The sequence below is a fragment of the Rattus rattus genome, chromosome 6, assembly GCF_011064425.1.
Source record: "Rattus rattus isolate New Zealand chromosome 6, Rrattus_CSIRO_v1, whole genome shotgun sequence".
Classification (NCBI taxonomy): domain Eukaryota; kingdom Metazoa; phylum Chordata; class Mammalia; order Rodentia; family Muridae; genus Rattus; species Rattus rattus.
In genome coordinates this window covers 24885569-24901524 of record NC_046159.1, presented here as the reverse complement: position 1 = coordinate 24901524, position 15956 = coordinate 24885569, and the positions used below count along the sequence as shown (strand labels likewise).

The window sequence follows — 15956 nt, the reverse complement described above, 5'->3', positions numbered from 1 at the left end:
CCACAATTTTATAAAAAAATGGAAATATAAAAAATAACCTAAATAAAAAAAACTAAGTAGAAAGTTTCACTGATAGTCTAGATATAATGGAAGAAAAATACCAGGATTTACAGATAATGAAAAAGTATTATTACACTTAATGTGTGGTAACGAAATATTAAATCATTATGGCCCCAACTCTCAAGGCCTCTAGAACTCAGTTAGGAGACAAGGCCTGAAGGTGTTGGCATTGCACAGAGTGCAACTTGCAAGCAAGTGTCATGGAAAACCCACTCAGTGGACTAACAGAACATTCTCCAAGGCTGAGAAAAGATACAGACATGAGAGTACAGGAGACATTTAGAATGACAGACAACTAGAAAAGAACTCCTCAATTAAAATGTCAAGAATACAGAAACAACAATAAAAAGATTACTAAATGCTGCAAGAGAGAAGGTCCAGCTCACTTATAAGACAAACTATTAAAGTAACAACAGTCCTAACCACAGAAACTCTGAAGGCTCAGATCCTGGGATGATGGAATTAAAGTTGAAAATAAATAAATAAATAAGTAAATAAATGGATATAAACAAAAAGCTGGCATCCAACTTTACTATTCAGATGAAGTTGTCCTGTAAAATTGAAGGGTAATTGATGAGATGAGACCCAATACAGACCTGCAGAAGTACTTCAAAAGGTGCTGAGCTCTTGATAACCTTGAGAGGTTCTAGGCTCAGTTCTCAGAACCCACGTGGTAGCTTACAACCATCCATCACTCCAGTCTCAGGGGTACAATGTCCTCTTCTGACCTCTTCAGGCATCTGGGATATAAATGGTGCACATACATGCATGCTGAAGAAGCATTCATTCAAGCTAAAATAAAATAAATAATACTTTAAAATAAGTTGAGTAAATTAAAGCCACTCATGACTACCATACCAGCATCGTAGAAGATAGTTCAAGAAATAGTACTCACAGAAAAACGAGAAAATATGCAATCATCAGAAGTTAGAAAGATAAAAGAGAAAAAAACAAACATTATCAATTCATTAAGCTAAGAAACTTCTAAGATTTACAAAGGAGGAAGAAAATAACAGAGACCATCCAAAACCAGTATGATGATAATATTAACTTCAACTTGGCAAGATGTAGAATCATCTCTGCAACAGGCCTGTGATGGAGAGAGTAGGTCAACCTCTAGTCATGCTGCGAATAAATTCATGGGTTAATTTAAGTATAAAGACTAATATATCTTCATTTTGTCTGCTCCATTCTTCTAGATAAACTTAATGTAACCATCAAAAAATTATATGTAGTACTGTAGCATTCAATACTAAGTGTAAATAAATACCAATTTACATCTCTGCATTCAAAACAAAAATGAGCAGAATAGATTTTAAAACAACATCCAACTATTTGCTGTCTACAAGAAACTCACCGAATAAAAAAGATAGCATAGAGACTGAACTGAATGAAAGAAAAATTATAGTTCAACTAAATGAACCTATAAAACAAGAATTAATTACTATGCCCATATCTGACAATAAGATTTCAAGCCAAAATAAGATAACACCACTGCATTTTAAAAAGTAAATAATTCACCAAGAACATACACATAAATAAATTTACCCCCTGCAAGAAAACACAAATGGGCAGAATAGATTTTTAAAAACAACATCAACAACTAAAAGGACAAATAGGTTAATGCTTATTGTAAAGAAACTCACTTCATAAAAAGTGTGCATTGATAGATGGATCATTCCATGACCAAGAAAAATCTCAGGTTAAACTAAACACCTGAACACTGCTAAATCCAACAGAATGCGATATCCAACAGTAATGATTTTAAGCATTTAAACAGCAAATAATTCATTAAAAGATCCAGTTTAGGTAAAATGTATATCTTCAAAAATTTCAATCATTTATCATAAAAAAACACTAAATACAAATAAAAATGGACAAATAGATAAATACAAATTATTTATACCAAATAATGTTTTATAGTGATCCATTGAAGATTATCATCTGTATCAGAAATCTCAGATTTTTTATTTTGGTTCAATCACACCAGAATTTTTTACATCTTACAGAATGAAATTCAACAGGTGTGTGTATAGTAAACCTTACACTAAATAATAAGATAGCTATCAAAGAAATAGCCTCAATTTTTACCTCAAAATAAATACCTAGAGCAGTAAAAATACAAAATTAGTGAAAGGAAGTAAAAAATAATATTGCTGAAAGTAAATGATGGGGATGGAAACTAGGATCAGTAAAAATGTATTTATGAAAACACAAAGATAAATGAAATTGATTAGCCTTTATCTAAACCCAAAGAGAGATAAAACCCAAATTAGAAAATTAGATGTAAATATCACAGAACATACTATGAAATCCATGGGGTTCTTTGAGAATAATCTGAAAGCTTTCATTCCAATAAATTAGAAAATCCAGTAGAGACAAGTGAATTATTATATATTTATATTGTACCAAAAGTGAGCCAAAAGGATGTTAAAAAAAACCTAAATGGATCAGCAATGAGAAACAGAACTGAAGAAATAATTAAAAGGACCCAGAAAAACAAGAGCTGAGACTGGGAAGAACTCATTGCTGAATTGAACCAAACTTTAAAAAAGAAATATTATTGTATAAAGACTCAAAATAAGGAATGCCTCCTAAGCCATTCTATGAATCTAGAACAACCCAGAGACCACAACTAGATGAGGAAACAGTGACAAGAAACCTTCAGACTAATTTACCCAATGGACATTAAAGGAAAGTCTACATGAAATTCTTTCATGCCAAATTCAACCACACATTACACAAATTTTGTACCATGATCAAACTGATTTCATACTAAGAATGCATGGGTGGTTTCACATTTGTAAGCTGAGAACTGTGAAACAGCATATAAACAGAATCAAGAGTTAAGAATCACATGGTCATCTCAGTAGACCCAACAAATCATCTATTTTCAAGACACTAAATACAAATGGTCAGGAAACACATGCAAAGATGCTCACCACACTTGGCTCTCAATAAAATGAAGTCTAACACTATGTTGAAAGTTCATCTTTCACCCACCAAAATGGCTATCATCAGGAAAGCAAATATTGGCAAGGTTATGAGAACAAGGGAACCTGTGTGCACAGCTACTGAGGAGGTAAATTAGTGTGACCATGAAACTCAGAGCTTCTACAAAACTCCAAAATGAAAGCAGTGTATAGTGCAGGCATGCTACAGCCATATGCATGTCCATATGAGTCAAAGCTAACATATGATAGAGACCTACATCCCCATGGCAATCTCAGCAGTTCTCAACACAATTTGAGCAATGGAGCCAACTTTAATGCCTAGTGATGGATGAGTGTTTACAGAGACTCTCTTATGCAATGTATGGAAGCATCACCTGTCAATAAAATGCTGTTGGCCTATTACCTTAGGCAGGAAACAGGGAGTTAAAAATTCTGGTACAGAGAAGATTTCTGGGATAAAGTCAGGCATGGGAGATTCACCCCAAACTGAGGAGAGGTAACCAACAGAATAGAATAAACGGGATAATTAATTATGACCCAATGGGAGGAGCCAAGGTTTTGGACTAGACAATTATTCATAATAATCCAGTCTTGGAGTCATTATTTCCTGAACTTGGGCACGGGTGGAAAAGCCCACCATTACATGGGTGAATAGAGAAAATTGGAAATACATGCACATTTACTCATGATTTTTACTCAGATAATTATAAGAAGGTTATCTTGTCTATAGAGAGATGCTTGGATTTAGAAACTGTCAATTTAAGAAAAAAGTATAAGCTAGGAGAAATTGTCCCCCATATGCGGAATGTAGGGAAAGAACACAGTGAAGTAGAGAGGCTCTACTAAGGAAGAAGGAAGGCAGCACGAAACACAGGATTGGGTAGTACGGTGGCCGAGTATACTCAGAGTGCTCTACATTAATATATGAAAAGGTTCTCATCAGCCCATTAATTCATACATTCATTATGCACTAAAATTCATATATGTAAAACATTTTTCATTATGTATTAGATACACAAAAAATGCTTCCTTTGTCTTATAAAAAAATTATTTTCCCTTTTCACTCTTCCCTGGTGTAAACATTTGCCTCAATTCTGAAAATTTATGGTGTTAGACATCAATTCATTTAATGAAATTCCCCTCCCTTTTTATTAAGGTATACAAAATATTCAATCATTAAATGAGATGGGAAAATCTGCTGAGTCATCACAGAAGAGAGATTCTGCCTAGGCAGTCTACAGCATAGTATTTTCTTGTTTCTCCAGGTCTACCACAAGGAGGAAAATTCATGTAGCGATTCCTCTTGCACAGCAGAAAGACACGCAGAGGCACATCATACGGCCTATGCTGTTTACTCCATCAGCAAGAGCTACATCTACCTTGACACAGAAGCTGACGTCTTGCCCTGCAACCAGATTCACACAGTTCAGGCGCATTTTATTCTGAAGGGGCAGCTCTTGAGAGTGCTGCCACAGTTTGTTTTCCACTACCTGGTGAGTTCTGGTTCCAAATTGGAAAAAAGAAAAGAAAGAAAAAGAGAAAAGAAAAGACCATGTCTCTCCTGACTCATTGAGATCTAGGCTGGTTATTTCTGCCTGGAATACAATAAATTCTTCTATTTCTTCTAGCACAGTTAGAAGAAAGTCTTGCAAAACACAGATGTAAGTTTGGAAAATACTTTCCATTGTAGGTCATGGCCCAGGGCAGCATCCTCCAGACTGGAAACCACACTCATCAAGTGGAACCAGGAGAATGTAAGTGTTTCCTCACACCGAAACATTTTCCCAAGTGAGTGTCCACATACGCATTATGGAATCTCATGACTGAGCAACTAGCAGTGCCATCATGTTTGTGTGTCTCTGTAAACATTCTCCACAGTAGGAACTCGTGGCTCTGCTCTCTAATGTGTGTTGTTACTCATACCATGCCCTTCAGGGAAAAAGTCCCAGAGTCCCAAACTGAGTATCCTTTGAAATGGTGAAATATCTATTGTGAATAAGTAACACCCGAGTACAGAATGTACTGAGAGATACGACCCATGTGCAGAAACTGTGCACTCACATGTAGATTATCCCCAACATGGGAAAGGAGTTATCTTAGTGTCTGTCCAAAAAAATAGTAATAATCTGTAGACTTGGTCCTTCCCATTTTGGATACAATGTTTTTCATGTATTTTGATTCATTTTTATTATTTTTAAATTTTGTGTGAAGTGCTTTGGGTAACTATCGGCATGTCAATATAGGTACTCTGAAAGCTAGAGGCATCAGGTCCCCTGGAATACTGCAGCCAGAATTACAGAGATCTGAGCACCCTGGTGTGGGTGCTGGGAATCAAACTTGAAGAACATTAAGTGATCTTAACTTCTGAACTCTCTCTCCAGCCCTTTATTTTTACTCTTAAAGATAATTTATTTATTCTTTGAAAGTTACATTCATTTATCCAATGTATTTTACTTACAACCTCTCTCCTACTAATCCCCCTCTCCAACTCCTCCCTGCCTTCCTCACCAGGCCCCTGTCCTATTTTATGTCTTTTTTTTAACCTATTCAATTCAGTGAGTGCTACCCATATATGACATAGTATTGGGCAAGTCCCTGAAACAGGGACAATTTACCATGAGCCACATCACTGAAGAGATCTGACTCTTCCTCTTCTCAGCAGTCATCAATGGTGTTAGCTCCTTAGCAAAGAGTGGGTTTTCACAAACCCCTCCCCTTCCATGCTGGAATATTGATGGACTGGCTGTTGTAAAGGTTTTGGGCAGCAAACCATAGCTGCTGTGACTTCTGAGTCAAGTCACCCTGTCATCTCCTGATATTTGCTCAGTTCTACTGAAACTTGACTCACTTGTCACTCCCTTAATCGGACCTCTTCCACCCACTCCTTAAAATCCCAAGTAACCTCTGAATCCTGGTAATCTTGATGCTCTGCTCTGGTCATCCTTCCCTTCCCAAAGAGCACTTACCACATGCAAACACATTTTCTATAATTTACCTTCTATTATTCATCTCCCTTCATGGCCATATCAACTGCAGGGAGCACAATTGAAACCATGCACTATTTACAGGTGTCTCACCCAAGATAATGACAGTAAAACTCTTCTTCATATTGAATTAAAAACAGGACTGGTTAGTTATATGATTGCTCTCTCTCTCTCTCTCTCTATTGCTCATATAGTTATATGATTGCACTAATAGCTTAAAAATTGACACTGACTAATAGCATGTTCTAGATGTAAACCTGTGTGCTCCATGCAGTCAGAGATATCTTTCACGTAATTTCTAGAAGTGGTAGATACTCAGTGGATACTCAAAAAAAAAAATGACTGAAAAGCGGCTTCCTTGTCATTGATCAATTTTCAAAACTATTTAGCTGTTCAATAAGATATGCAATTAGTTCTTCAAAAAACACTAAGAGGGAATCAGAGCATTGATCTTGAGAAGTTTTATGAGTCCCCTCAGGGTTACCAGAAACAATAAGTGAGACTTCAAAAAACGCATAAAGTTCTCTGAAGAGAAGTAAATACTGTGAACATTGCAGTGAAAACCAGTTCAATACAAAGCAATGCCTGTTCTATCAAACGTGTCTTGCCCCTCTGAGGTGATTATTAATTTTCAGCTCCCTGAGTACCAGGATTTCCCCTTATCATTCTTCCTTTTATCTGAATAATAAAAGGGACATAAGCCAAGGTTCTCTCATCCTGTTTATAACGGGAAGATCTAACATGCTGTTTGGGATGCTGAGGTATAGAAGAGATATGAGGTTAGTGTAGGATTGGCTATCAATAACCAATATAACTTTGACAGTTAACATCCTGGTGGGAGATTATCTTTGAGATACCCTCCTGAGATCATTAGCATGCAAACAACTAACCACAGGACAGGAAGACCGCCTTCCACATCTAGACAGTCCTCCAAATCCCTGTGTTCAGTTATTTGTGTTTTCCTGTCAGTATTCTGACCCATAACCATCTCTTCCCATTCCCTCCAGCTCAAGTACAAGGCAACTTCACCTTGGAGATCCCTGTGGAGTTCAGCATGGTTCCCGTGGCTAAAATGCTCATCTACACCATCTTGCCTGATGGAGAAGTGATTGCAGATTCTGTAAAGTTTCAAGTTGAAAAATGTCTTCGTCATAAAGTAAGGGATTTATTACCTAAATTTCTTTAAAAAGGGGGGAGTCTTAAAGACATAGATTTCAGATCAATATGCTAAACCCAGTCACTGATGTGTGCCTCAGTGGCAAAGACGTGAACGGTACCAGAGTGCCAGATTTGAGTTCACAAACCACACACACGGTCAGAGGTTTAGGAGAAAGGAAGCAAGGAGGTGGAGAGCAGGGGAGGAGAACCAAATCCTTAGGAACTACTTTAACCTTGTGGAGCTTACGTTGTGCTGTATTTACCTGCATATGCACATGAACATGTGAATTAACACATGTGGCAGAAAGAGTTTTAGAAGCCCATACTTGTTGTTGTAAAAATATATAAAATAAAATGCTGTCTTTTACCCTGCTAGATCCAGCACCGCTGTGCCCCAAGATATCTGCTAGAAATCTTGCCAGAAGTACACATCCCAACTCTGGCAGCCCAGACTAGCTGCCTCACACTCCCTTACACTTAAATCTTCACATGAAAGAACACAGGACACTATAACCTCTGATCCAACTGAAAAGATATAATTGCCCACCTAAACATACAGATCCCTGTACACATCCATCCCTTGAGAATATTCATAACAACCTGTAAATACACAGAGTGGAATCTTAACATCAGCCTCTATATTGTCTTTCTTTTGCAGATTCTTCGCCTTCCTCTGTCTCTTCTTCCTTTCCATACCAGTCTCCTCCCCTTCCCTCAAACTTTTCTCCTGCCCATCCTTCCTTCTCATCCAATGACAAGCCTCATTCTAACTTGTACCTGCCTCCCCTGTGACATCATCTCACATGTACTCTCCTTCTTGAGTCTGAGAGGTCAAGCTCAGGTCAACAGACTTGGCAGCAGGTGCCTTTAGCCACTGAGTCATCTCAAAGATTTTTAATGTCCCATGATCTCAGTCACGTAATCCAGTCAGATGATCCAGGCCTATCAATTGTTGGTCCCTTTATTTCCCTCCAGTTTTTCATTATGATTTTTCTATACGTGTGATAAGAACCTAAGACCTTTGCTATTGAATGTGTGTAGCATCATAGACCTTCAGTACCTGTTCACATTAGGCCATTGAAACTATGTATGCTGGTGAGCATCTATGCTTTGCTTGGTCTAGAGTAATTAATGTCCCTGATCTGCTTTCTAGGCCCCCTTCACTATAACCCAATTTGCTTCACTCGCTGAAATGAAATAGGAAGCATTGAGAGATGAAGATGAATGGTAGATGATCAATAGCCAGACAGAAAGGCAGAAGTAGACATATTTCCAATTAGAATATTGATTTTTCTACCCCATGTATAAGATTCTTCATGAAAAAGTCCTTTAAAATGAGTAACCTTGTTAGGGTTAGTGTTGTAACCCTTTTATCCCAGCACACAGGAGGCAGGCAGATTTCTAAGTTTGAAGCCAACCTGTTCAACAGAGTGAGTTCCAAGATAGCCAGGACTGCACACATAACACACAAAATACATTGTCTCAAAAAAACCTCACCAGAGTGAGATACACAGAAAGATGGGGGCCAGGGGAGGGAGGGAGGAAAGAAGGGTAGGAGGAAGAGAGGGGCAGGGACAAGGACAGGGACAGGGATAGGGACAGAGACAGAGAGAGTCAAAGATGGAGGGGATCAGATAGGGAGGGGAAGATGGGGAGGGGAGAGGAAAAAGAAGGGGAGGTGGAGAGAGAGAGGGAGGAAGTGTAACTTCAGGGCAGCAGAGATGGCTCAATAGGTAATAGCATTGGTGGCACTGAATTCTGATTCCAGCACTCATGTAAAAGCCAGGCGTGACCAAAGGGTCCTATAACCCCAGTGATGTGGAGGTTAGAGGCAGGAGAATTGCTGGGACTTGCCTGCTGCCAGTTTAGTTCCAGGGACACTCTCAAGAGAATAAGGCACTGTGTGGCAGCAGGGCACCCACACCCTCCTCTGGCCTCTGCTGGGTGCATGGGTACATACACCTGCACATGTGTGTGCTTTGCTTCATAGTCACATACACGTGCAAGCACACCGAAAATGATCCATTTGCAAGATTTCAGGGAGCCGAAATCATTTGTTGCTTTGGAGTTTGACTGACACATTTCCTGTTTTCGTAAATCAATCCCAGGGGAGAAAGGGGAAACAACGAAGCTCAGTTATGCTTCTGACCGTATTCATAATCTGGAAAAACACATGTGTCTGCAGAGTTCCCGAGTGACTCCATGTGGCAGATTTCAGGGCTCAAGGCAGGAACCCAACCCCTGCTAAAGTGTGATTTTCCTTCCCACAGGTGCACCTGAGCTTCAGCCCATCCCAAAGTCTTCCAGCCTCACAAACCCATATGCGGGTTACAGCTTCTCCTCAGTCCCTCTGTGGCCTGAGAGCTGTGGACCAAAGCGTGCTGCTCCTGAAGCCTGAGTCTGAGCTCTCCCCTTCCTTGGTGAGTCCTCTTAAGCCTCTGTTCAACAGAGTGGGCTCTGGGCCCGAAGTGGCCCTAGTTCTGATGAAATTGCTTGTTCGGCCACGAGAGCTCTTGAACACTAAAATACTGCATTTCATGCTGACAGTGTCTGTAAGGGAGCTCTTCAATGTAACATCCCAGAGAACAGATTAGAAAACTTTAGCCAATAAACTGAAGACAGAGAAGGAAATGAGGCTCTCTGAGTTGCAAAGTCTTCTGTGCTCTTACTGGATCTGTCCTACCCCAGACATGGCTTGTTCACATTGGATGTTCATGACGCAGCTTTTCAGACTCACACTGCATGTGGGAGCCAAACGAAAACATTTATACGAATAGAATCGTGCACATCTCAAGAGTTCTCCAGAATAAGAAAAAAAAAAAAACCCCGATATATAGTGGTTTAAAATTTATAATTTTAAAATGCAAGGTTCTCACCTCGTTTTGAAAATTCTCAGAAGCACAAATGAACCATGCACTATTTACAAGAGACTTACCCAAAATAATGAAAAAAAAACCCTCTTCTTTATATTGAATTAAAAACAGGACTGATTAGGGATAATTTTGTGATCACTAATAGTGTAAAATAGTGTAAAATTATTAATAACATTGGCTAATAGCATGTTTTAGAATGTAAGGTAGATATGTAAATTTAAAAACAGAACTCTTTAGTTCCAATAATGCTGGGAACTTACCAGTCCTAAACTGACACATAAATTAAACCAGTATTTAAGTAGTTTAATGATGAGATTTTGTGATGCACGTGGAGAAAATGCTTTGGAAAGTATCCTGCTATAATGTTTCTCTTTTTGATTTTTACTTTCCCCAAAGCTTTTAAACACGAGATTTTTTTGATCAGATGTTTTTAGCTGACAAATATGGGCAATTAGTTTGAAAACGCAAGGTTTGTTTAAAAGTGGTGGGGTGATACGGCCTCTGGGATCCCTTAGATAAGGGCACTGGAGCAGCAGGTCCCCTGCGCCCGAGACACCGCCAGAACCTGAAGGGGCCGACCAGATAAACAGTTCTCTGCACCCAAATCCCGTGGGAGGGAGAGCTAAATCTTCAGAGAGGCAGACACGCCTGGGAAGCCAGAAGAGACTACACTCTGTCCACATTTCTGACTCCAGAGGAAAACACCAAACGCCATCAGGGACCCTGGTGCATGGGGGCTCCCGGAAAGGGTGGCACAGGTCCTCCTGGTTGCTGCCCTCACGGAGAGCTCATAAGCAACACCGCACGGGCAAACTTGAGCCTCGGGACCACAGGTAAGACCAAATTTTCTGCTCCAAGCGACCTGACTGGTCAACTAAGGACACAGGCCCACAGGAACAGCTGAAGACCTGTAGATAGGAAAAACTACACGCCTAAAAGCAGAACACTCTGTTCCCATAACTGGCTGAAAGAAAACAGGAAAACAGGTCTACAGCACTCCTGACACATAGGCTTATAGGACAGTCTAGCCACTGTCAGAAATAGCAGAACAAAGTAACACTAGAGATAATCAGATGGCGAGAGGCAAGCACAGGAACCCAAGCAACAGAAACCAAGACTACATGGCATCATCGTAGCCCAATTCTCCCACCAAAACAAACACTGAATAGCCAAACACACCAGAAAAACAAGATCTAGATTCAAATCATATTTGGTCATGATGCTGGAGGACTTCAAGAAAGACATGAAGAAATCCCTTAGAGAAATGCAGGAAAACATAAATAAACAAGTAGAAGCCTATACAGAGGAATCACAAAAATCCGTGAAAGAATTCCAGGAAAACCCAATCAAATAGTTGAAGGAATTAAATGGAAATAGGAAGAGCTTGAAGGGGCTCGAGACCCCATATGTACAACAATGCCAAGCAACCAGAGATCCAGGGACTAAGCCACTACCTAAAGACTATACATGGACTGACCCTGGACTCTGACCTCATAGGTAGCAGTGAATATCCTAGTAAGAGCACCAGTGGAAGGGGAAGCCCTGGGTCCTGCTAAGACTGAACCCCCAGTGAACTAGATTGTTGGGGGGAGGGTGGGGAGGGGAACACCCATAAGGAAGGGGAGGGGGGATGTTTGCCCGGAAACCAGGAAAGGGAATAACTCTTGAAATGTATATAAGAAATACTCAAGTTAATAAAAAAAATGGAAATAGAAGCAATCAAGAAAGAACACAGGTAAACAACCGTGAATATAGAAAAGCAAAGGAAGAGACAAGGAGCTGTAGATACAAGCATCACCAACAGAATACAAGAGATAGAAGAGAGAATCTCAGGAGCAGAAGATTCCACAGAAATCATCGACACAACTGTCAAAGATAATGTGAAGTGGAAAAAGCTACTGGTCCAAAACATACAGGAAATCCAGGACACAGTGAGCAGATCAAATCTAAGGATAACAGGTATAAAAGAGAGTGAAGACTGCCAGCACAAAGGACCAGTAAATATCTTCAACAAAATCATAGAAGAAAACTTCCCTAACCTAAAGAAAGAGATGCCCATAAGCATACAAGAAGCCTACAGAACTCCAAATAGATTGGACCAGAAAAGAAACTCCTCCCATCACATAATAGTCAAAACACCAAATGCACAAAATAAAGAAAGAATATTAAAAGCAGTAAGGGAAAAAGGTCAAGTAACACATGAAGGCAGACCTATCAGAATCACACCAGACTTTTCGCCAGAGACTATGAAAGCCAGAAGATCCTGGACAGATGTCATACAGACCCTAAGAGAACACAAATGCCAGCCCAGGTTACTGTATCCTGCAAAACTCTCAATTAACACAGATGGAGAAACCAAGATATTCCATGACAAAACCAAATTTACACAATATCTTTCTACAAATCCATCCTACAAAGGATAATATATGGTAAAGCCCAACATAAGGAGGCAAGCTACACCCTAGAAAAAGCAAGAAACTAATCGTCTTGGCAACAAAACAAAGAGAAGAAAAGCACACAGACATTATCTCACATCCAAATATGAATATAACAGGAAGCAATAATCACTATTCCTTAATATCTCTCAACATCAATGGTCTCAACTCCCCAGTAAAAGACATAGATTAACAAACTGGATACGCAATGAGGACCCTGTATTCTGCTGCCTACAGGAAACACAGCTCAGAGACAAAGACAGACACTACCTCAGAGTGAAAGGCTGGAAAACAACTTTCCAAGCAAATGGTCGGAAGAAGCAAGCTGGAGTAGCCATTCTAATATGAAATAACTTCAATTTTCAACTAAAAGTCATCAAAAAAGATAAGGAAGGACACTTCATATTCATCAAAGGAAAAATCCACCAAGATGAACTCTCAATCCTAAATATCTATGCCCCAAATATAAGGGCACCTACATATGTAAAAGAAACCTTACTGAAGCTCAAAACACATATTGCACCTCACACAATAATAGTAGGAGATTTCAACACCCCACTCTCATCAATGAACAGATCATGGAAACAGAAATTAAACAAGGACGTAGACAGACTAAGAGAAGTCATGAACCAAATGGACTTAAGAGATATTTATAGAACATTCTATCCTAAAGCAAAAGGATATACATTCTTCTCAGATCCTCATGGTACTTTCTCCAAAATTGACCATATAATTGGTCAAAAAATGGGCCTCAACAGGTACAGAAAGATAGAAATAATCCCATGCATGCTATCAGACCACCATGGGCTAAAGCTGGTCTTCAATAACAATAAGGGAAGAATGCCCACATATACGTAGAAGTTGAACAATGCTCTACTCTACGATAACCTGGTCAAGGAAGAAATAAAGAAAGAAATTAAAGACTTCTTAGAATTTAATGAAAATGAAGGTACAACATACCCAAACTTATGGGACACAATGAAAGCTGTGCTAAGAGGAAAACTCAAAGTTCTGAGTGCCTGCAGAAAAAAACAGGACAGAGCATATGTCAGCAGCTTGACAGCACACCTAAAATCTCTAGAACAAAAAGAAGCAAATACACCCAGGAGGAGTAGAAGGCAGGAAATAATCAAACTCAGAGCTGAAATCAACCAAGTAGAAACAAAAAGGACCATAGAAAGAATCAACAGAACCAAAAGTTGGTTCTTTGAGAAAATCAACAAGATAGGTAAACCCTTAGCCAGACTAAGGAGAGGACACAGAGAGTGTGTCCAAATTAACAAAATCAGAAATGAAAAGGGAGACATAACTACAGAATCATAGGAAATTCAAAAAAATCATCAGTACTTACTATAAAAGCCGATATTCAACAAAACTTGAAAATCTTCAGGAAATGGACAATTTCCTAGACAGATACCAGGTAAAAAAGTTAAATCAGAAACAGATAAACCAGTTAAACAACCCCATAACTCCTAAGGAAATTGAAACAGTCATTAAAGGTCTCCCAACCAAAAAGAGCCCAGGTCCAGACGGGTTTAGTGCAGAATTCTATCAGACCTTCATAGAAGACCTCATAACAATATTATCCAAACTATTCCACAACATTGAAACAGATGGAGCACTACTGAATTCCTTCTATGAAGCCACAATTACTCTTATACCTAAACCACACAAAGACCCAACAAAGAAACAGAACTTCAGACTAATTTCCCTTATGAATATCGACACAAAAATACTCAATAAAATTCTGGCAAACCGAATCCAAGAGCACATCAATACAATCATCCACCATGATCAAGTAGGCTTCATCCCAGGATGCAGGGATGGTTTAATATACGGAAAACCATCAAAGTGATCCATTATATAAACAAACTGAGAGAACAAAACCACATGATCATTTCATTAGATGCTGAGAAAGCATTTCACAAAATTCAACACCCCTTCATGATAAAAGTCCTGGAAAGAGCAGGAATTCAAGGCCCATACCTAAACATAGTAAAAGCTATATAGAGTAAACCAGTTGCTAACATTAAACTAAATGGAGAAAAACTTGAAGCAATCCCACTAAAATCAGGGACTAGACAAGGCTGCCCACTCTCTCCCTACTTATTCAATATAGTTCTTGCATTCTAGCCAGAGCAATCAGACAACAAAATGAGATCAAGGGGATAATGTTTGGAAAAGAAGAAGTTAAAATATCACTATTTGCAGATGATATGATAGTATATTTAAGTGATCCGAAAAGTTCCACCAGAGAACTACTAAAGCTAATAAACAACTTCCGCAAAGAGGCTGGGTATAAAATTAACTCAAATAAATCAGTAGCCTTCCTCTACACAAAAGAGAAACAAGCGGAGAAAGAAATTAGGGAAATGACACCCTTCATAATAGATCCAATTAATATAAAGTACCTCGGTGTGACTTTAACCAAGCAAGGGAAAGATCTGTACAATAAGAACTTCAAGACTCTGAAGAAAGAAATTGAAGAAGATCTCAGAAGATGGAAAGATCTCCCATGCTCATGGATTGGCAGGATTAATATAGTAAAAATGGCCATTTTACCAAAAGCGATCTACAGATTCAATGCAATCCCCATCAAAATACCAATCCAATTCTTCAGAGAGTTAGACAGAACAATTTGCAAATTCATCTGGAATAACAAAAAACCCAGGATAGCTAAAACTATCCTCAACAATAAAAGGACTTCAGGGGGAATCACTATCCCTGAACTCAAGCAGTATTACAGAGCAATAGTGATAAAAACTGCATGGTATTGGTACAGAGACAGACAGACAGATAGACCAATGGAATAGAATTGAAGACCCAGAAATGAACCCACACACCTATGGTCACTTGATTTTTGACAAAGGAGCCAAAACCATCCAATGGAAAAAAGATAGCATTTTCAGCAAATGGTGCTGGTCCAACTGGAGGTCAACATGTAGAAGACTGCAGATCGATCCATGCTTATCACCCTGTACAAAGCTTAAGTCCAAGTGGATCAAGGACCTCCACATCAAACCAGATACACTCAAACTAATAGAAGAAAAACTAGGGCAGCATCTCAAACACATGGGCACTGGAAAAAATTTCCTGAACAAAACAACAATGGCTTATGCTCTGAGATCAAGAATCGACAAATGGGATCTCATAAAACTGCAAAGCTTCTGTAAGGCAAAGGACACTGTGGTTAGGAAAAAATGGCAACCAACAGATTGGGAAAAGATCTTTACCAATCCTACAACAGATAGAGGCCTTATATCCAAAATATACAAAGAACACAAAAAGTTAGACCGCAGGGAGACAAATAACCCTATTAAAAATGGGGTTCAAGCAAATACAGAGGCGTATGCCAGCAGGAAACCACTGAACTGAGAAGAGGACCCCCGTTGGAGGAATCAGAGAAAGAACTGGAAGAGCTTGAAGGAGCTCGAGACCCCATATGTACAGCAATGCCAACCAAACAGAGCTTCCAGGGACTAAGCCACTACC

General features: G+C 39.2%; 1 protein-coding gene across 1 annotated transcript in view; it reads left to right on the top strand.

Annotated features, from left to right (window-relative positions):
- The window catches only part of LOC116903890 (murinoglobulin-1-like), a 59484-nt gene that overhangs the window by 15770 nt on the left and 27758 nt on the right, over positions 1-15956 (top strand). The window contains 4 exon segments of the mRNA XM_032906651.1: positions 4280-4507; positions 4705-4768; positions 7006-7154; positions 9427-9576. Coding sequence (XP_032762542.1) covers positions 4280-4507; positions 4705-4768; positions 7006-7154; positions 9427-9576 — 591 coding nt within the window.